Genomic DNA, 23,279 nt, shown 5'->3' with positions numbered 1-23,279 from the left:
AGCAGAACTCACCTTCTATTGACAATTATATACCACAAGTAGTCATATGAAAAAACTTTTAGCAGAAAAGACATAAACTAGGTAAAAAGGGTGTAATATACAAACTTACAGTAACATTTCTGAAATGATATATATTAAATTGTGTTTTACAGCTCCTCCTGAAAAGCCTCAGAATCCAAGAGTTACTGACACAACAAGAACATCTGTTTCATTGGCATGGAGTCCACCAGAAGAAGAAGGTGGATCTAAAGTCACTGGTTACCTTATTGAAATGCAAAAGGTTGATCAATATGAATGGACAAAATGCAATACTACACCAACCAAAATCTGTGAATACACCCTTACCCACCTACCACAAGGAGCCGAGTATAGATTCCGTGTTATGGCATGCAATGCTGGGGGACCTGGAGAACCTGCAGATGTTCCAGGAACTGTTAAAATCACTGAAATGCTTGGTAAGCCATTGGCAAATTTTATATGACAAGAATTTAGACACAAATATTTGGAATTAGATTTTATAATAAATTATTTTTCATTTTACAGCATATCCTGATTACGAACTGGATGAAAAATACCAAGAAGGTCTGTTTATCAGACAAGGCAGTGCCATTAGAATAACAATACCAATAAAAGGCAAACCTATCCCAATATGCAAATGGACCAAGGAAGGTCGGGATGTAAGCAAGCGAGCAATGATCGCAACTTCTGAAACTCACACTGAACTTGTCATCAAAGACGCTGTTCGTGAGGACTCTGGAACCTATGACTTGATTCTTGAAAACAAATGTGGCAAAAAAGCCGTTTATATCAAGGTCAAAGTTATTGGAAGCCCAGATACTCCAGAAGGTCCTCTGGAATATGATGACATCCAGTCCCGCTCTGTCAGAGTAAGCTGGAGAGCACCTGCTGATGATGGCGGCTCAGACATCCTTGGCTACATTGTTGAAAGACGAGAAGTACCAAAGACAGCTTGGTATACAGTTGATTCACGTGTGAAAGCGACATCTTTGGTTGTTAAAGGACTCAAAGAAAACGTTGAATATCATTTCCGTGTCTCATGTGAAAACCAGTTTGGTGTCAGTCGTCCACTAAAATCAGAGGAACCTGTTGTACCAAAGACACAACTGAGTATGTATCAATTGTACCTACTGATGTATACAAATTACAAGTATTTTATACAAAAGTTATATATATATATATATATATATATATATATATATATATATATTATGTATTAACTATGCACTTATCAAATTACAGATGTACCAGAGCCTCCAAGCAACCCACCAGAAATTATGGATGTTACAAAGAGCTCAGTCAGCCTGTCTTGGTCTCGTCCTAGAGATGATGGTGGTTCTCGAGTCACAGGATACTACATTGATCGCAAAGAGTCAACCACAGATAAATGGATTAGACACAATAAGACCCATATCACTACAACTATGTACACAATAACTGGACTTGTTCCAGATGCAGAATATCAGTTCCGCATTATTGCACAAAATGATGTTGGACTCAGCGAGCCAAGCCCTGCATCTGACTCAGTTGTTTGCAAAGATCCATTTGGTAAGTGGATAAACTACTTGATAACATATTTTATGTACCCAAATTAAATATTGTGATAGTAAAATGATTATAATTTGTGCTTTCCAGACAAACCAAGCCAACCAGGTGACATTGAGGTTACATCTGTATCAAAAGACAGTATTACAATACAATGGGAAAAACCAGAGTGTGATGGAGGTAAAGAGATCCTTGGATACTGGGTTGAATACAGAAAGTCTGGAGACAGCGCCTGGAAGAAATGCAATAAGGAGCGCATCAAGGACAGGCAGTTCACTATGGGTGGCTTATTGGAAGCCACTGAATATGAATTCAGAGTATCTGCAGAAAATGAAACTGGAATCAGCCAACCTCGTAGGACAGCAATGACTGTGAAAACTAAACTTACCTGTAAGTTTTACATTAGTTGTGTTTTACTGAGACAAATATTTGTCCGTGTCCATTTCCATTGCAACAAACGTATGTAATTTATCAAGTTCTGGTTACTAAAATTTATTTACAATTTTTTACACAGCCGGAGAAGCTCCTGGTCTACGTCAAGAAATAAAAGAAGTCACAACCAAACTAGGTGAAAGTGCCAAACTAACCTGCCAGATTGTTGGTAGACCATTGCCTGACATCAAATGGTACCGCTTTGGCAAGGAATTAGTACAGAGCCGCAAGTACAAAATGTCATCAGATGGACGTAACCACACACTTACTGTCTTGACTGAAGAGCAAGAAGATGAAGGTCTGTACACTTGCATTGCAGTTAATGATGCCGGAGAAATTGAAACAAGTGGCAAACTACTTTTGGAAGCCACTCCACAGTTCCACCCAGGATTCCCTCTGAAGGAGAAATATTATGCAGGAGTAGGCACAACTCTTCGCCTTCATGTGGCATATATTGGACGCCCAGTGCCAGCCATTACATGGTTCTATGGCAAAAAACTATTGAAATCTGCTGAAAATATCACCATTGAGAATACTGAACATTATACTCACCTTGTCATCAAGAACGTGCAGCACAAGAGTCATGCTGGCAAATACCGAGTGCAGCTAAGCAACATATTTGGAACAGTTGACACAACACTTAATGTTGAAATACAAGGTATAGTATTGCTTATAATGACATACGGTTGATAACGCTACAGTTTCGAGTTTGACTGTGTGAAACAATCGAACATAATAATGCCTCTTTCTCCACAGATAAACCTGATAAACCCACTGGTCCAATAGTTGTTGATGCTTTACTGAAGAATTCAGTTGTAATCAGCTGGAAAGCACCAGAAGACGATGGTGGATCAATGGTGACTAACTATGTAGTGGAACGCAGAGAAGCTAAGGAGGGTGAAGAGTGGCAGCTGGTGTCTTCTGCAATCTCTGGAACTACCTGCCGCATTGTTAACCTGAATGAAAATGCTGGTTATTACTTCCGTGTTTCTGCTCAAAACCTGTATGGCATCAGTGAACCTTTGGAGATACCATCCATTGTTGTAATCAAGAGTCCATTTGGTGAGTAGAGATGCAGTAATAGGTGCAAAAGATTATTAGAATATTATAAGTATTATTTATTTTTTGAGCACCATTAGTTCCATGGTGATTCACATTTCAAAAGGGTTTACTTAATGCAAAAAAACAAAACCAAGGACATAGACTAACATCGCAATAGAGGGCTTACAATATATAAGGGAAGCACATATAAAACACATAAAAAACACATTTTAAAAGTAGATAACTTACTAAAGTATTATACATTTAAATTACAGAAAAACCAGGAGCTCCAGCTAAACCACTAGTTACAGCGATCACAAAGGATTCCTGCGTTGTTTCATGGAAGCCACCAGTCAGCGATGGAGGTGCAAAGATTACAAATTACTTCCTTGAGAAACGTGAGAAGAAGCAGAACAAATGGATTTCTGTAACAACAGAAGAAATTCGTGAAACAGTCTACGCTGTGAAGGGTCTCATTGAAGATCTTGAATACGACTTCCGTGTTAAATGTGAAAATCTTGGAGGTGAAAGTGAATGGAGTGAAACATCTGATCCTATTGTTCCTAAATCTGATGTACCAATCCGTGCTCCACAATTCAAGGAAGAACTGAGAAGCCTAAATGTTAAATACAGGGGCACAGCTACATTTGTCTGCAAAGTTACTGGTCATCCCAAGCCTGTTGTTAAATGGTTTAAACAAGGCAAAGAGATTCTTCCAGATGGAGAAAAGGTGAAGCTACAAGAATTTAAGGGTGGCTATTACCAACTTGTTATCACAAATGTCTTTGAAGATGATTCTACAGTTTACCAAGTTAGAGCCACCAACCAAGGAGGGTCTATTTCTGCTACAGCTTCCTTGGATGTGGAAGGTAAATACAATTTTAAAACATCTTTTGGAGTCAGATATGTACTTTATTTCGTTGTCCACTAAACTAACCTTCTCTATTCTCTTTTTCGATACAGTTCCTGCTAAAATTAATCTGCCTAAACATCTTGAAGGAATGGGAGCTGTTCACGCCTTGAGAGGAGAAGTTGTCAGCATCAAAATCCCATTCACTGGCAAACCAGACCCTGTTATTACATGGCAGAAAGGACAGGATCTTATTGACAACAATGGACAATATCAAGTTATTGTCACCCGGTCATTCACCTCACTTGTGTTCTCAAATGGCGTTGAAAGGAAAGACGCAGGCTTCTATGTGGTCTGTGCAAAGAACAGATTTGGCATTGATCAGAAGACAGTAGAATTAGATGTTGCAGATGTTCCTGACCCACCAAGAGGACTTAAAGTCAGTGATGTTTCAAGAGACTCTGTTAATCTTACCTGGAATGCCCCAGCAACTGATGGTGGAAGCAAAATTATCAACTATATTATTGAGAAATGCGCCACTACAGCTGAGAGATGGATTCGGGTTGGACAGTCTCGTGAGACCAGATACACTGTGGTGAACTTGTTTGGCAAGACAAGATATCAGTTCAGAGTAATAGCAGAAAATAAGTTTGGACAGAGTAAACCATCTGATCCAACAGATCCAGTTGTCACAAAGGAAGACAAAACAAGAATGTTGAATTATGATGATGAAGTTTCAGAAATAGAAATCTCTACCACAAAAGCAGAACATTCTTCCACAAAGGTGCTTCACGAAAGGTACTCCATTGCTGAAGAGCTTGGACATGGACAATTTGGAATTGCTCATCGTTGTATTGAAAATTCTTCCAAGAAAACATACCTTGCCAAGTTTGTCAAAGTTAAAGGTGCCGATCAGGTTGCAGTGAAGAAAGAGATTTCTATACTTAACATTGCTCGTCACAAGAGCATCTTGTATCTTCATGAATCATTTGACAGTCTAGAAGAACTTGTTATGATCTTTGAGTTCATATCTGGTGTTGACATCTTTGAAAGAATTGGCACATCAGGATTTGACTTTACTGAAAGGGAAATTGTTTCATATGTCCGCCAGATTTGTGAAGGACTTGAATTCCTTCATTCACACAGTGTTGCAAACTTTGATATTAGACCAGAAAACATCATATATACAACAAGAAGAAGCTCAAGTATCAAAATTACTGAGTTTGGTCAAGCAAGACAGTTAGTACCTGGAGATAGCTTTAGACTACAGTTCACTGCTCCAGAATACTATGCACCAGAAGTCCACCAACATGATTTGGTCAGCACTGCTACTGATATGTGGTCTCTTGGTACCCTTGTCTACGTACTTCTTAGTGGCCTTAATCCATTTGCCGCTGAAACAAACCAACAGGTTATTGAGAACATTACCAATGCTGAATACAACTTTGAAGATGAAGCCTTTAAAGATATTAGCTTGGAAGCACTGGACTTCATAGACCGACTTTTGGTTAAAGAAAGAAAGGGTCGCATGACCGCAGCAGAAGCTCTTGAGCATTCATGGCTGAAACAGAAGACTGAAAAGATAAGCACAAAAGTAATTAAAACATTAAGACACAGGCGTTATTATCAGAGCTTGATCAAGAAGGAATGGAATTTCGTTGTCTCTGTTGCTCGTATCTCTTGCGGTGGTGCAATAAGATCCCAGAAAGGAGTTACAGTTGCTAAAGTTAAAGTTGCTTCAATTGAAATTGGACCATTGTCTGGACAAATAACACATGCTGTTGGAGAAGAAGGAGGCTACGCCAAATTCTCATGCAAGATTGAAAACTACGATCAGTCTACACAAGTCACTTGGTACTTTGGCATCCGTCAATTAGAAAACAGTGAAAAGTATGAAATCACATATAATGAAGGTGTAGCCACTATGTACATTAAAGACATCAGAAAATCAGATGATGGCACCTACAGATGCAAAGTAGTGAATGACTACGGAGAGGATAGTTCTTATGGAGAACTGTTTGTCAGTGGTGTAAGAGAATCTTATGAATACTACAGATGCAGAACTGTGAAGAAAGTAAAACGTAGAATTGATGCCATGAGACTCTTGGAGAGACCACCTGAGTTTACCTTACCTCTGTTTAATCGTACGGCCTATATTGGTGAAAATATCAGATTTGGTGTAACCATTACAGTCCACCCTGACCCACAAGTTACATGGCTTAAGTCAGGTCAGAAAATCAAACCTGGTGAGGATGAAAAGAAATATACCTTTGAATCTGACAAAGGATTGTACCAGTTGATCATTCATAACTTGACTACAGATGATGATGCTGAATATACAGTTGTGGCAAAGAACAGATATGGTGAGGACAGCTGCAAAGCTAAGCTTACAGTCATTCCTCATCCAGCAGCACCAGACAATACCTTAAGACCAATGTTTAAACGCTTGCTTGCAAATGCTGAGTGTCAAGAGGGTCACTCTGTCCGATTTGAAATTAGAGTTTCTGGTACTCCAAAACCAACACTGGCATGGGAAAAGGATGGTCAGCCTTTGGCACTTGGTCCCACCATTGACATCATTCATGAAGGTCTTGACTATTATGCACTTTTCATCAGAGACACTCTTCCAGAAGATTCAGGCTACTACAGAGTCACTGCTACTAACAGCGCAGGATCAACAAGCTGTCAAGCATATCTGAAGGTGGAACGAATGAGATATGTCAAGCATGAGTACAAATCTGAAGAAGAACGTAAAGTGCATGTTCAAAAACAGATTGACAAGACCATAAGACTGGCCGAAATCCTTAGTGGTACTGATGCAGTTCCATTAACTCCTGTAGCCCAACAGGCACTAAGAGAAGCTGCTATTTTGTACAAACCAGCTGTAAGCACAAAGACTGTGAAGGGAGAATACGAAATTACCAAAGAAGAGAGGAAGAAGGAAATAAAAGCAATTCGTATGCCCTATGAAATACCAGAGCCACGGGTACGCACTGTCTCTGCTCTTGAAGAAGATCAGTCTATTAAGAAGTTTGTACCAATGTCTGACATGAAATGGTACAAGAAATTAAGAGATCAATATGAAATGCCAGAACCACTTGAGCGCATTGTCCAGAAACGTCCAAAACGTATTCGTCTTTCAAGATGGGAGCAGTTCTATGTAATGCCACTGCCACGCATCACTGATCAATATAAACCCAAATGGCGCATTCCAAAATTGTCACAGGATGATCTAGAGACTGTAAGACCTGCTCGTCGCCATACACCATCACCAGATTATGAGCTCTATTACAGACCAAGAAGACGCTCTCTTGGAGATGTTTCAGATGATGAGTTGCTTCTCTCAGTTGATGACTATTTGGCAATGAAAAGAGTTGAGGAGGAAAGGCTACGTCTAGAAGAAGAACTGGAACTTGGCTTTTCTGCTTCTCCACCCAGTCGCAGTCCTCCAAGATTTGAACTATCAACTCTTAGATACGCTTCATCAGATGCTCATGTGAGCAGAGAGAAGAAAAGTGAGGCAGAAGCCAGATACACAAGTTACCACATCCCAACTAAAGAGGAAGTAACAACAAGCTATGCAGACCTACGAGAACGTTATGACAGAGCTGTGTATAAACCACCCAGACAAAAGCAAAGAATCATTGAAGATAGAGAAGATGAAGAATTACTTCGCCCATACAGCACTACTCAGAGGCTTTCTCAGTACACAAGAGATCTTGAATATATGGAGAAAGAAGAAAAAAGTAGACTGCTGGCAAGAAGGGAACGAGAAATAACTAGAGTAGCTGATTATGAAGAAGAGGCTGAGGAAGTAGTTAGTACAGTCAAGAGACAGGTACGCCAAACATCTCCTGAGGTAACAAGATTACTTGGTCGGAGAAGATCACTTTCACCAACTTATATTGAACTTATGCGTCCTGTGTCAGAACTAATAAGACCTCGTTCAAAACCAGCTGAACCAGAAAGGAGATCTCCAACACCTGAAAGAACAAGACCTAGATCTCCCAGCCCTGTTTCTAGTGAAAGATCACTTTCTCGTTTTGAAAGAACAGCAAGATTTGACATTTTTTCAAGATATGAATCAATGAAAGCAGCTCTAAAAACAAAGAAGTCTTCAGAAAGATCATACGAGGTTTTAACTCAACAGCCTTTCACACTGGACCACGCTCCACGCATAACATTGAGAATGAGATCTCATCGTGTACCTATTGGCCAAAGCACTAGATTTATCCTTAATGTGCAATCAAAACCAACTGGTGAAGTTCAATGGTATCACAATGGTGTTGAAATTCACGAGAGCAGTAAATACCATATTTCCAATGTCAGTGGAGTTTTGACTCTTGAAATAATTAACTGTCTGCCTGAAGATAGTGGAACATACCGTGCTCTTTGCACAAACTACAAAGGTGAGACCTCTGACTATGCCACACTCGATGTTGCTGGAGGTGACTTTACCACCTATACACCAAAGAGGAAGGATGACGTGGTGCCCAAGTCTGCTTTCCCAGAACTCCTTAAATCAGAGGATTATGCATTTGCATCATTTAAGAAAACTTCTGAAATGGAAGCAAGTTCTGCGAGAAGGGAAGTTAGATCAGAAATAACTTCTTTAAGAGAATCTAAAGAATCATATGAGGCTTATGCATCTGAAGAAAAGAGAGTCTCAGCTGCAGAATCAAGAGCATTGGAAGAAAGAGTTGTACACAGAAAATTTAAGCCATCAGATCCTGCAAAAATTGTAACAAAGCCACAATCGGTGACAGTGTCTGAAGGTGAACATGTCAGATTTACATGTGACTTTGATGGTGAGCCAACACCAACCGTGACATGGTCGCTTGCTGGTCAGTCTATCGTCTCCTCTGCTCGTCACCGTATAACTTCAACAAAATATAGCTCAACCTTTGAAATTACATCTGTCAAGCTGTCTGATGAAGGAAGCTACACAGTAGTGGTTGAGAATTCTGAAGGAAAGCAAGAAGCACACTTCACTTTGACAATCAAACGGTCAAAGGCAGCGGAGAAAGGTGTTACCTCCCCACCCAGAGTAAAGTCTCCAGAGTCTCACAAAAAGTCTCATGAATCTGTAAAGTCACCAAGAAGAGTGAAGTCCCCAGAACCAACTACACCAAAAAAGTCAGCTGCCAAATCACCCACTGACAAAGTACAACTACCTGCTGTTACAGCTCCAAAGATTGCCCAAAACTTGAAGGCTGTGGCAAGCCACGACAAAGCAAAACTGTCATGCGTAGTTGAAAGCACAGTGTTTAACGGTAGAGAAGTGTCATGGTTTAAAGATGGGAAGAAGCTGAGGGAAGATGGTCATTTCAGCTTCCACTACAATTCTGATGGGACTTATGAACTGAACATCCACAATATTTCTGAATCTGACCAAGGCGAATACGTTTGTGAGATTGTTGGGGAAGGAGGAGTGTCCAAAACTAACCTGAAGTTTGTGGGACAGACATTTAAAAGTGTCTTTACTCAAGTTTCCAGTGTAATTGAATCTACTAAATCTGTTCAGACAGCCAAAAAGGCTGTAGTCCATGAAGAAGTTTCTAAAACAGAAGAATTCAAAGCCATTCACACTGAGACTAAAGCTTCTGTCAGTAATGTCAGTATTAGTGAAGGCCAGAAAGCCATCCTGAAGGCCAACATACCAGGAGCATCAAACGTAAAATGGGTGCTCAATGGATATGAGTTGAAAAACTCTGAAGACTACAGATATGGAGTTTCCGGCAGTGATCAGACTTTAACCATCAAAAAAGTCAGCAGTAAAGAACAAGGGATCCTTACCTGTGAGGCAAGAACAGACCATGGAATTGTCAAATGTCAATTTGATATGACATTAGTCAAAGATTTATCAAATGCACCATCATTTCTATACCAACCGAAGTCCCAAAACGCAAATGAAGGTCAGAATGTTATCTTCACTTGTGAAATCACTGGCGATCCAACTCCAGAAGTGGAATGGTTTAAAGACAATGTACCAGTAAGTAACTTTATTTTACCATCTTAAAATGTACAACAGAAAATAAGGAAAAAAAAATCATAATTTTTAGCATGAATTTGTGCAAAAAATTAACACAAATTGAAACACTGCTTGTAGAGATGTAAAGCATAAACTAATGTATAATGCATAATAAGATAGAAGTTTAGTTAGACAGACCTTAACTGGTAGTCACAGTGCAGAGGCATCTACCCTATTCTCATTAGCACAAGGAAGTACAAGAAGCAATGGGATGAAACTAAAGGGAAAGAGATACAGATTAGACATTAGGAAAAACTTTCTGACAGTGAGGGTAGTGAGAGAGTGGAATAGGCTGCCACGGGAGGTGGTGGGCGCTCCATCAATGGAAATCTTCAAGCGGAATCTGGATAAACATATAGCTGGGATGATTTAGGAAAACCTGCACTCGCAGGGGGTTGGACCCGATGGCCCTTGAGGTCCCTTCCAACTCTACCATAAGAAAATAAGAAGAAAATGGTAATGTCATGGAAATATAGATTGCATGTACCACTGACGGGGCAACTGGACAATTCCATGTTTCAATGTCCCACATATAAGTTTTTAAAAAATTCAAAAAAAAAATTCAAAAACATACTCTTTTTGAACATGTGTTCTAAGAGTCACAATATACAAGACTAATGCATGACATTTGCTATTTCATACTCTTACGTTGTCTCATAAGGTTTTTCTCACTTATTTTCGTCATGTTTTAGATTTCAGTGTCATCTCGCATCAGAGTATCCCGATCCAAGCATGAATACTCTCTTGAAATTCAGCAATCATCTGAGAAAGATAGTGGCAAATACACCATCAAAGCCAAAAATTACCATGGACAATGTTCTGCGACTGTATCATTAAATGTTCTCCGTAAGTATTTCTTGAGTATCGTTCACTTGGTATTTGTTCACATAAGCTGATTTAGAAAAATAAAATAGCCATACGTGATCTTGAGCTGAATGTAATAAACTGAGCCTTATTTCTTTTATGGAGACTTTATTTAGTAATCATCCTATAGACATTTTTTAATGATGATGTCATAGTTTTGATAGAATTTAATATACTGTATCCCAATGGTTCCTATAATTCCTTCCATTGTATCCATTTAAGTTCCTAACTGTATGTCCTTGTATTCACATGCCTCTTTTTTGTTCTTCTTGAAGGTCTTGTTGAAGAACCTTCAAAACAGGTTATACTAAAATCTGCTGGTGAAGCTAGCCTACAAGAAAGCTTTGCCATGCAAGCAATGCAAATGTCAGCCTCTAGCTCTAGGCAAGAGGCCTCTTTCAGCAGTATGAGCAGCAGCAGCAGCAGTGTTTCGGAAAGCAAATTTGCAAGCATGTCTTCAATGAAAGAAGCGTCCTTCATGGAAATGCATTCCAGCAGCAAGATGGAATCCTCAAGCCTGAGACATATGGAAAGTTCATCCAGCAGAATGCTTGTCGCGGGCACCAGAGGTGAACACAACGCATCACTTGGGATATTGGTTTACTTAGATTTCAGCCATTATTCATTAGTATTATTTTCCTTTGAGATCAGAGAGTTTAGTATACTACAGCCACAGAAAAATCTTATGTTCTTCGCCCAGGGGAGGTTGTGCAACTTTACAAAAATATTATAGAGTTTTTGAAAATAGTGGCAAAAGTAATGACGGCAACACAAAATTTCTCACATCATTACACATTACCAGCCATGTACTGTAGCAGTATTCAGGACTATCTTGAACAAATGCTTGGGTTGGTTTCCTTAGCTAGCAGCGGCTTCGATGAGGCACCACATTACATTATGGCCTCCCTAGTGATACAAACTACAAAATCAATTAGTACAAGATTTCCTATGATATACAGAATGTCTCTGGCCATTGTCACCATAGGTTAAGATTTTGCTCATTGAGTGATAAGTTCTGAAAAAAAGTTCAGTAAAATGGATTCTTTATTGTAGTGGACCTTTATTTTATGAGATGTGAAGAATAGCGCTGTATACACATTAATATAGTGGAACACAACTGACCCCCATTATAAGTCCAAGGTCCATGTGGCATCATCTGTTTTTCTACCTCTCTAAGGGGGCATTCACATGGAGGAAGTTGGCGCTGATTCTGGTACGATAACTCGCGGCAGAATCAGCGCTGAAAAAAAGACTCTTATTGACTTCAATGGGTTCCGTTTTCCGTGCGGAACCCACTGAAATCAATGGGAGACTTTTTGTCCCATTGATTTCAATGGGTTCCGCATGGAAAACCTTCCTCCATGTGAATACCCCCTAACAGAACAGAAAAATTAAAACATTGACAGAAATGTGACCAGAGCCTAAACTAGATAACTACAAAATATTAGAAGAACAAAAGGAACCAATGGATAGGATTCATGTCAACAGAAAATGAGTGCCAACATCTTCCTATATTGTCATATGATGGCAGCCATATCTGATACTACTAGATGGATGCGTCCAGTCATGCGTTTATGGAAGGAATGATAAAATATTGCATGATAGCATTATAGTATTTGTTTTGAACTTGTATATTTCCTTTCCAGGAAGCTCACCCAAAATCGAAGCTCTTCCTTCTGATGTTAGCATTGATGCAGGAAAGGTTCTCACTGTAGCCTGCGCCTTCTCTGGTGAACCCACTCCAGATATCGCCTGGTCTCATGGTGGACAGAGTGTTCCTACTGAAGAACAAAAAGGACGCGTTCACATCGATACCTCTGAAGACCTGACCACCCTCATCATCACTGACGTGAAGAAGAATGACGGTGGACGTTACACACTGAACCTTACAAATGCTTTCGGATCGGATTCTGCTTCTGTGAATATCAATGTTCGAACACCTTAAATGATAGATCGTTTACATTCACTTGTAGTCTTACAAGTGATTCACTAGGACTGAAACTGATTTGTAAATAGAGAAATATTTTTGTATCTACCTGTATAAGACAAAGTCCATAGATTTACACTATATCTTACTCTTATTTGACGTAAGAGTCTAAAAGATGAATTAACATGCTGTACATACTGTATATAGCCGAGTTGACCGGTTATGGAGTTCTGTACCATATATTTTGTGACGTTTTAAAAATATTGCAACGGAACGAAACGGTGGGCAGGAGAAAGTTTCTTAGGGAGCGAATACCTTGCCTACCATTAAACTATGTGCCTCAACACCATGTTGATGTCTAAAAGTATACCTCAACAGGTCGAGAAACTCCCTGTTGATGACCTACACCCTAAAGAGGATGCACTACACGAACTATGCAAACACACTATATATATGAAATAATTGTAAACATTAGGCGCTACTTGCAACTACCCTCTTGCAAGGAACGCTGCAATGTTTACGTTATTTGCGGACAATAACTGTTTACTAAGACTATTTTTTTGTTTCTTGGCAAAGTGCAACGGCCAGCACTCTGTTCAAGAAAACAAAAACTCTGCCCTTTTTCTGACACGTCAACTCCCTCAACTTGCTCCACAAAGTAACATCACCTGGCCATACCCTCATCGAAGCAAGTTCAGAGACTTGTGTGCAGAATCAGTGGCTAAACTCCATAGAGGTTTTCCGGGTGCAGTGATTGTGTGTGGTAGAATAGAAAGTATTACATGTCGTGAGAACAGGGCATAAAGCTAAGGACCGCAGTTAAACTGCTGACAAGATCTTTTAAAAGCCCTTCATTGTGTCGTAGCTCTTCCATGTAGTATATTTTGTGATTGTATTATCATTATTTATTGAACCTCTTGGAGATAATACATTGATTGCAATAAAGCATGTTATCTGCACCAATAAACCCCAGGTCTATGTCTCATTCATTCTCACTTACTGCAGGTTACCTTATCCACATACATTAGAATAGCATCTCACACTTGGGGTGAAGCAGTGGGTCACTGACAGTACTGCCCAGTGCTATCACGGTCTCATACATGGGATGGGAGTTATTCTCCAACATGGAGCTCACCATGGACAATATCCTTCGGTCACCCACCACCAGTACTAGGTCCACGGGGCTCCCCAGGACAGAACTGACCCTTCTAATCAGTCTGTCAAATCTATTTGTTTCTCTGGCTGGTATGTTACTCCCCCAGCAGGCCACTCTGAGGAAGATGGCTGATGCTAGTACAGAGTTGAAAAAGGCCGTAAAAAGTGACCCCTGGACTCCAAAGGCCCTCAGCCTTCTGAGCAGGTAGAGTCTGCTGTGACCCTTTCTCAGCACCGCATCCAGGTGATAAGTACAGTCAAACTTATTATTGAGGAGCAAACCCAGGTACTTATAAGTCTTGACTATCTCAATGTCCATCCCTTGGATGTCCACTGAATCCAGAGCACGTCTCCACTTACTAAAGTCCACCACCATTCCCTTGGTCTTCCCAGCATTAATCCTGAGGTAGTTCTACTGGCACTATTCCACAAAGTCCTCGTTTAAGTCTCTGTACTCGCTGTAATCTCTGTTTGTGATGAGGCCTACTATTGCAGAGTCATCTTAGTACTTTTATAAGTAACAGCTAGGTGAGTTGTACCTAAAGTCAGCAGTATACAGAGTGAATTGAAAAGGGGCAAGAACTGTACCTTGTGGTGCCCCTGTACTACAGATCACAGTGTCAGACACACAGTCCTGGGCTCTCACATACTGAGGTCAGTTTGTGAGGAAGTCTAGGATCCAGTTGGACAGGTGATGGTCCACTCCAACAACGTCCAGCTTGTCCCTCAGTATCCCTGGCTGAATGGTGTCAAATTCACTGGAGAAGTCAAAGAACATTATTCTCACAGTGTTTCCTGGCTTCTCCAGGTGAAAAAAGAGCTCTGTGGCATCCCACCCCAATTCCCGGCCGATAGGCAAACTGGAGGGGTCCATAGCAGAGTTCACTAGAGGGCAGATATGTATCAGAACCTAATCTCTCTAGGACCTTCATCAAGTGGGATGTCAAATTAAACTATCCTTAAGATAGTTCATAGATATCAGATCGGTGGGGGTCCAAATCCTGGGACCCTCTCACTCAACTGTGAATTGAAGACGCTGGAGCCTCTTCCATTTGCTGGCGATGTTATGTTCTTCACCGCGTTCTGGTCACGTTTCAGCTACACTTTAGTCCTATCCAAGTGAGCGCTCAGAAAACCCTCTTTCAGCTTAGGCCAAATGTCACAGAAAAGTTTCCTTTTCTGTTGAGTTTTTCTGAGTCAGATTAGGAGTGGATTTATAATAAGTTGAAGTGCTTCCTTTATTTTCCATATTCTTTCGAGGCCATTCTTGAGAAAACTAAATGTACTGGTAGCTTTTCTGCAATATGCACCTTTAATGTTCTTCAATAATAATGGTTTACACAAAGTCCATGAACATCCGGCCTTGTAGACCTGCTATGCTACAACGTAGGGAAATAATTTACTAGTGACTACTTTTCCCCTCTGCAGTACTTGTACAAAAGATGAAATATGGCTACCACTACTGACCACCGAGGACAACATTAATATAGGAATAAGTCTTTCTTGGTACCCGCTGAAGATGCCAATCTGCCATTGAAGTGTGTCAAAAATAAAGATTTCTTCCATGCTATATATGGCTTTTTCTTGGTTGTCAGTAATGCTACCATCTTATGTAAAAGTACTATTAACCAAGGTGGTGACCTGGGCATCTTCAACTTCTGAAGCAGCTACAGCTGATATATATGAGGCACCATGTATGGAAACAGCAGATTGGCAGTACTTGATATTAGGTCAGCTGAAGGAACATGATTATTATGGAGGACACAAGGGTGCAGAGTGGTGAGAGACCTGCCATTTACCCTTTAAAGCCATAAGAAAATTCTGCTTTTATCCTGACTGCATTCACAAGGACAGTCCAAGACAAATAGCGAACAATAGGAAGGCAAACTCTCGAGCGACAAAGCCTGGAGATCTGACAACGAACAATGCAGTGAAAACTCGAGAGTATACAGGCCACTGAGCAGGACATAAAGATAATGAACTAGCCCTTATGGCTAACAGGACTACTACTGACATCTGAAGTTCTCCTACTCAGACATGCAGCCACAGAGTTGGGAAATCGGACTCCGGGTCAGTTCCGGGTGGAGTCAGAAAAATTGCCAAAAATATACCATAAAAAAATTACCACTGGCTTACAAAAAAACAAAAAAAAAACCCAACTATTACAGAATTGACATGTCATTAACTAGATGTATAATTTATTGCATATTTGTGTTCATAGGAATTCAATCTCTATCTTTTTTTTGTGAATGAAGTCAGAGGTGGAGCAGGACTGTGGAAAAAAAAATGGAGGTGTTTGAGTCTGTGGTTTGGCCTACTGACACCATACCCCTGCTTCTAACACTCAACGCAGGAAAGGAAGAAAGGAGGAATGGTACATATCTCTGTTGAGATGTAAAACGTGTATTTCCAATCTCCATTATGCCTATTCGCCACATTAACCCTTAGGATAGATCATTATTAGAGATGAGCGAACAGTGTTCTATCGAACACATGTTCGATCGGATATCAGGGTGTTCGCCATGTTCGAATCGAATCGAACACCACGTGGTAAAGTGCGCCAAAATTCGATTCCCCTCCCACCTTCCCTGGCGCCTTTTTTGCACCAATAACAGCGCAGGGGAGGTGGGACAGGAACTACGACACCGGGGGCATTGAAAAAAATTGGAAAAAGTCATTGGCTGCCGAAATCAGGTGACCTCCATTTTAGACGAATAGTGGATTTCAAATCCGGGTCATATGAGAATGTGAACTTTGTGACTATGAGACAGGGATAGCTGTACAGGCAGGGATAGCTAGGGATAACCTTTATTTAGGGGGGAATGTTATTAAAAATAACTTTTTGGGGCTCTATCGGGTGTGTAATTGTGATTTTTGTGAGATAAACTTTTTCCCATAGGGATGCATTGGCCAGCGCTGATTGGCCGAATTCCGTACTCTGGTCAATCAGTGCTGGCCAATGCATTCTATTAGCTTGATGAAGCAGAGTGTGCACAAGGGTTCAAGCGCACCCTCGGCTCTGATGTAGCAGAGCCGAGGCTGCACAAGGGTTCAAGCGCACCCTCGGCTCTGATGTAGGAGAGCCGAGGGTGCACTTGAACCCTTGTGCACCCTCAGCTCTGCTACATCAGAGCCGAGGGTGCGCTTGAACCCTTGTGCACACTCTGCTTCATCAAGCTAATAGAATGCATTGGCCAGCGCTGATTGGCCAATGTATTCTATTAGCCTGATGAAGTAGAGCTGAATGTGTGTGCTAAGCACACACATTCAGCTCTACTTCATCGGGCTAATAGAATGCATTGGCCAGCGCTGATTGGCCAGAGTACGGAACTCGACCAATCAGCGCTGGCTCTGCTGGAGGAGGCGGAGTCTAAGATCGCTCCACACCAGTCTCCATTCAGGTCCGACCTTAGACTCCGCCTCCTCCGGCAGAGCCAGCGCTGATTGGCCGAAGGCTGGCCAATGCATTCCTATGCGAATGCAGACTTAGCAGTGCTGAGTCAGTTTTGCTCAACTACACATCTGATGCACACTCGGCACTGCTACATCAGATGTAGCAATCTGATGTAGCAGAGCCGAGGGTGCACTAGAACCCCTGTGCAAACTCAGTTCACGCTAATAGAATGCATTGGCCAGCGCTGATTGGCCAATGCATTCTATTAGCCCGATGAAGTAGAGCTGAATGTGTGTGCTAAGCACACACATTCAGCACTGCTTCATCACGCCAATACAATGCATTAGCCAGTGCTGATTGGCCAGAGTACGGAATTCGGCCAATCAGCGCTGGCTCTGCTGGAGGAGGCGGAGTCTAAGGTCGGACCTGAATGGAGACTGGTGTGGAGCGATCTTAGACTCCGCCTCCTCCAGCAGAGCCAGCGCTGATTGGTCGAGTTCCGTACTCTGGCCAATCAGCGCTGGCCAATGCATTCTATTAGCCCGATGAAGTAGAGCTGAATGTGTGTGCTTAGCACACACATTCAGCTCTACTTCATCAGGCTAATAGAATACATTGGCCAATCAGCGCTGGCCAATGCATTCTATTAGCTTGATGAAGCAGAGTGTGCACAAGGGTTCAAGCGCACCCTCGGCTCTGATGTAGCAGAGCTGAGGGTGCACAAGGGTTCAAGTGCACCCTCGGCTCTCCTACATCAGAGCCGAGGGTGCGCTTGAACCCTTGTGCAGCCTCAGCTCTGCTACATCAGAGCCGAGGATGCGCTTGAACCCTTGTGCACACTCTGCTTCATCAAGCTAATAGAATGCATTGGCCAGCGCTGATTGGCCAGAGTACGGAATTCGGCCAATCAGCGCTGGCTCTGCTGGAGGAGGCGGAGTCTAAGATCGCTCCACACCAGTCTCCATTCAGGTCCGACCTTAGACTCCGCCTCCTCCAGCAGAGCCAGCGCTGATTGGCCGAATTCCGTACTCTGGCCAATCAGCACTGGCTAATGCATTGTATTGGCGTGATGAAGCAGTGCTGAATGTGTGTGCTTAGCACACACATTCAGCTCTACTTCATCGGGCTAATAGAATGCATTGGCCAATCAGCGCTGGCCAATGCATTCTATTAGCGTGAACTGAGTTTGCACAGGGGTTCTAGTGCACCCTCGGCTCTGCTACATCAGATTGCTACATCTGATGTAGCAGTGCCGAGTGTGCATCAGATGTGTAGTTGAGCAAAACTGACTCAGCACTGCTAAGTCTGCATTCGCATAGGAATGCATTGGCCAGCCTTCGGCCAATCAGCGCTGGCTCTGCCGGAGGAGGCGGAGTCTAAGGTCGGACCTGAATGGAGACTGGTGTGGAGCGATCTTAGACTCCGCCTCCTCCAGCAGAGCCAGCGCTGATTGGCCGAATTCCGTACTCTGGCCAATCAGCACTGGCTAATGCATTGTATTGGCGTGATGAAGCAGTGCTGAATGAGTGTGCTTAGCACACACATTCAGCTCTACTTCATCGGGCTAATAGAATGCATTGGCCAATCAGCGCTGGCCAATGCATTCTATTAGCGTGAACTGAGTTTGCACAGGGGTTCTAGTGCACCCTCGGCTCTGCTACATCAGATTGCTACATCTGATGTAGCAGTGCCGAGTGTGCATCAGATGTGTAGTTGAGCAAAACTGACTCAGCACTGCTAAGTCTGCATTCGCATAGGAATGCATTGGCCAGCCTTCGGCCAATCAGCGCTGGCTCTGCCGGAGGAGGCGGAGTCTAAGGTCGGACCTGAATGGAGACTGGTGTGGAGCTATCTTAGACTCCGCCTCCTCCAGCAGAGCCAGCGCTGATTGGTCGAGTTCCGTACTCTGGCCAATCAGCACTGGCCAATGCATTTCTATGGGGAAAAGTTAGCTTGCGAAAATCGCAAACTGACAGGGATTTCCATGAAATAAAGTGACTTTTATGCCCCCAGACATGCTTCCCCTGCTGTCCCAGTGTCATTCCAGGGTGTTGGTATCATTTCCTGGGGTGTCATAGTGGACTTGGTGACCCTCCAGACACGAATTTGGGTTTCCCCCTTAACGAGTTTATGTTCCCCATAGACTATAATGGGGTTCGAAACCCATTCGAACACTCGAACAGTGAGCGGCTGTTCGAATCGAATTTCGAACCTCGAACATTTTAGTGTTCGCTCATCTCTAATCATTATTCTCAGGTGGGTGGGAGGTCCACACCCTGCACCCCCACCAGTTGCCTAACTAAAGACTCAAAGGCCCCGGTGCAACTTTTCGACTTTTCTTCTGAGATTTCTGTTGACTTCCGTGCCAGGTGGTTGGAAAAGAGACTGTGACGCCGATATTAACATAGCCTTAGCTGGTGGTATCCCTAGCAGGGCCTTCTTCTGAGAAAATGTAGTCTCTCATGCTAGTCATTTATAGGAGCGGCAATTTAAGCAATATATTGATGTCTCATACCTGTCAGTGGCTTTTTGACTCTGGCTCATAGATGGGGCCATCCCAAGCAGGAGACCCTCAACCCATGATACTCACATGCTGCAATAAGAAACATGGACAGAGGCTGACCTGATAGGACAAATTCTAAGTTACCGCCCCATTACTGTGGTGTACCCACATTGCTGTAGTTTCATAGGTCAGTAGATTGGTGTAAAATAACAACACAAACATTTGGCATTATTTTGCTTTATTATGCAAACTGCATCATAAAGTAAAAAAGAACAAATATGACACTTCCCAATGGCTCAGATTTACTAGATTTATAAAACATTACAATTCTTTAAACAATCGAGTGATGATTTTTTTTGTTTTAATTTATATTTCCAAATACAACAGATTTACTTTTTGGCATTTTCATTGGCAATTAAATAACCCACAAAAAAACCTAAAAATAATAGATTTGCTTCATTAGACTTTGGACACTTGTACGTGACTGCCATAAGTCCAACCATCCAAACCACATAAGCCCCCCAAGTAAAACTATGACAATGGCTGCAAATGTAAAGATTAGTAGATCGGCATATTGCACATGACACTATGTGACCTTTGTGAGATATATTTTTAGAAGATTCACTCATTAAATTTACTCGTTTTGTTTGCTTGCTTTGTGGTGTGTGCGCATGGCAGGGGGTATGCAGTGCTGGAAAAACATAGTACTACCATGACATCAACATAGTATTGCAACAACCAGCAACTGATACTTACAGGAAGGGACTGAGTAGGTGCCTATATATTTGTTATGGCCAATACAATCATTTATGCTACATCCTTGCAAAGGCTAAAAATGAGCCAGCCCCAGGTATAAAGCCCACTGTAAAAAACTGAGTTTCGGTCTCCATGTTCAGTCTCACAGACAGAACTCTATGAAGAGGGAAGGAAGAGGAAGAGGATGCCATCAGCTGGTTAACTGATTTACTGCCTCATTCAAGTATTCTCTCAAAGATAGAGTAGTGTCAAAAGTGCTGTCCTCACTCACAGAGTAGCAGAGTCTCAGCAGCAATTATTTGAGTGTCTTTTCCAGCAGCCGCCTTCTCCTCCCCTCTTCGTAGACCTGAATGTTGAAAGTAACTCAGTCTGAAAAGGAAACAGATCTCCTTAATAAAATAGATTACAAAGTTTCTTATATTCACTTGCACTATTTGCTTATGGAGGTATACTTCACATTTTTCAAATTCCCAGAAACCCTCTTTAAAAAAAAAAAAAAAAGTTCTTAGTACCTTGAGAAAAACCAGTGGGCAAGAAAGTATTAACAGGAGCAAATACCTGCACATATTAATGGATGTTGATAGTAAGTGACGACGGAGAAGTCCCGTCATGTCCCCATACATAAATTGACATGTATGTATCTAAAAATAAATACATTCTGCTATGGCCCCTGGTTACATCACAGCCAGCTATGGATCATCTTTATCACATCCATTGTATTCACTATGCCAATGGTTGTTCCAGTCTGTGAAATTTAGTTGTCAACTTCAATGGCTGTCAAATACAGATTGTAATGGACTTAAACTTCTGATCATGGGGCTGCACAATCTAAGGGCACCCATTATCCTCTTATTATAGCGGCTATATACTATAACCAAGCAAGCACCACTGGTACAGAGATAGACTGGGGACCAGGCCGTCTGGCATACCCATAATGAACACTGAGACTTGGGATATGTTAGAGGTAAACATCAACCCCATGTGTTATACAAAGTGATAAAAATAGTTTTATGGCCGAAGATCTTAGAATATCTAGACACATGCTCTGCGATCCATTATGATCAACACTACGGCTAGGACTAGACAACAGCAAGTCTTAGACAAGTTGCACAACCACCTTTATTGTACAACTTGCTGCCGCACAATTTGCTAGAGCTGTGATTTGGCAAAAAAAAAAAAAAAAGGAAACCACATAGTAGACAGGTCACAAATGCACCAACATGTATTGCGGTCCACAGAGGAAAGTCGCATGTGACTTTAGATTTAGAATATCCAACACACTGATTTTTTTATGGCAATGCCACAGTCAGTCGTATATCACAATGTGACCACATAGACGATCATTTGATGTGATTTCCCAATGTCACATGCCAGACATCTCATTGTATAGACCCATCTTACTGTACAGTAGTTCCCTCCATAGTCCATGTAGCATGCTGGACTACTAACCCCCACATAGGCTAGTGTGGTGACTTGTTTATTACATTGTGTGGCCACTTCATTTTCATTCTACATATGTTGGTACATTATGGCAGTCACGATTTTAACAAAAAAAAAAAAAAAACAACATTTTTGTATAAATCTCTTGAAGTACATACAGATATTTATCGATTCCATTGCTTACAAAAAATGCATTTTAGTCAAAGCAGCTCAATAACTTTTAGCAGACGACATCAACTTATTCAATAGTTCACAAAAACAGTGCGCGTTGTAGTAATGAGCAACAAGACTCTCAGGAAAATAAAAGTATAAAAAGTGTAAACGGATTCACGTCTGGGGTCGCAGTGCACTGGGTCTGGTGTACGTATTGGTCACAGATACAAACATGAATAATGTAAGCAAAAAAACAAAAACTTCCCCATCGGAGTGTATGTTATGTAACAGCTGGTGAAGGGGGCATCTGTTCCATATTCCCGTAGACCCCTTCTGCAATTCTGCTCATAGAAAATCAGATTATCAGACAGTAATCTCAGTTTAGTAGAACAGGAGGAGGTCCGGGAATTTTAGCCATAATATGGATGTTAAAATCAGGCCAAACTAAAAAATCCAAGACAAAAATGTGAGGGACAGATTTTTGTGGACTCAGAGTAATTCACTGTGAGTACATGGGCTTAGGCTGGAATCACATATTCAGGTTTTGATGTATTTTATTTGAGGCAAAGCCAACATTGGCTTCAATAGTAAGGAGAAATGTGATCCAGCTGGATCAACTTCTACCTTCTGCGTGTGTGATTACAGCCGTAGAGATGCTATATTGTTAGTCAATAATGCCCCAGAGCTCAGCTGGTTAAAGGGTATGTTCACACTGTGAAAATGAAGAAGAATTTGAGGCGGACATCCACCGCAAGATCGAGCAGGACGATTACTCTCTCACAGATCTGCTTCGATCTCTGCCTCCCATAGGAAAGTCATCCTGGACTTCTCATATTCACAGGATATGCCATACTAGTCACTTCCACCTCATGAACATGGATCTCCCAACTGTCTTGTGGCCACAAATACATGGTCCTCTCCTGTCATTCTCTACGTGAAGTCAATAACAGCCCAGGGCTCAGTATTCTGGGAACTCAAACAGAACTGGATCAAGAACACCATCGATACAAGCCACAGATGGAAATATCCCTTTAAGAATGGAGTAAAAGATGATGTAGAATTTCACTCAACCCTGACTGTTCCAGCTAAAGGGAGTTTTTAAATTTTTTTAAATATTTATTTTTGGATGGCGTTAGACTAAGAGGTTTAGATAGTTGCAGTAACAACCTA

The 23,279-nt window shown here is 41.6% G+C and overlaps 1 protein-coding gene across 1 annotated transcript in view; it reads left to right on the top strand.

Annotated features, from left to right (window-relative positions):
- Positions 1-13,675, top strand: part of TTN (titin) — a 229,028-nt gene extending 215,353 nt beyond the window's left edge. The window contains exons 311-321 of the mRNA XM_075286035.1: positions 153-455; positions 544-1,128; positions 1,261-1,566; positions 1,654-1,953; positions 2,078-2,653; positions 2,752-3,057; positions 3,312-3,905; positions 4,000-9,878; positions 10,610-10,763; positions 11,057-11,350; positions 12,428-13,675. Coding sequence (XP_075142136.1) covers positions 153-455; positions 544-1,128; positions 1,261-1,566; positions 1,654-1,953; positions 2,078-2,653; positions 2,752-3,057; positions 3,312-3,905; positions 4,000-9,878; positions 10,610-10,763; positions 11,057-11,350; positions 12,428-12,726 — 9,596 coding nt within the window. The 3' untranslated portion in view covers positions 12,727-13,675. The remainder of the gene's footprint in view (positions 1-152; positions 456-543; positions 1,129-1,260; positions 1,567-1,653; positions 1,954-2,077; positions 2,654-2,751; positions 3,058-3,311; positions 3,906-3,999; positions 9,879-10,609; positions 10,764-11,056; positions 11,351-12,427) is intronic.
- The last annotated feature ends 9,604 nt before the right edge of the window (positions 13,676-23,279 follow it).

The sequence above is a fragment of the Leptodactylus fuscus genome, chromosome 8, assembly GCF_031893055.1.
Source record: "Leptodactylus fuscus isolate aLepFus1 chromosome 8, aLepFus1.hap2, whole genome shotgun sequence".
In the NCBI taxonomy this organism is placed as follows: domain Eukaryota; kingdom Metazoa; phylum Chordata; class Amphibia; order Anura; family Leptodactylidae; genus Leptodactylus; species Leptodactylus fuscus.
This window is presented reverse-complemented; position numbering and strand designations above follow the sequence as displayed.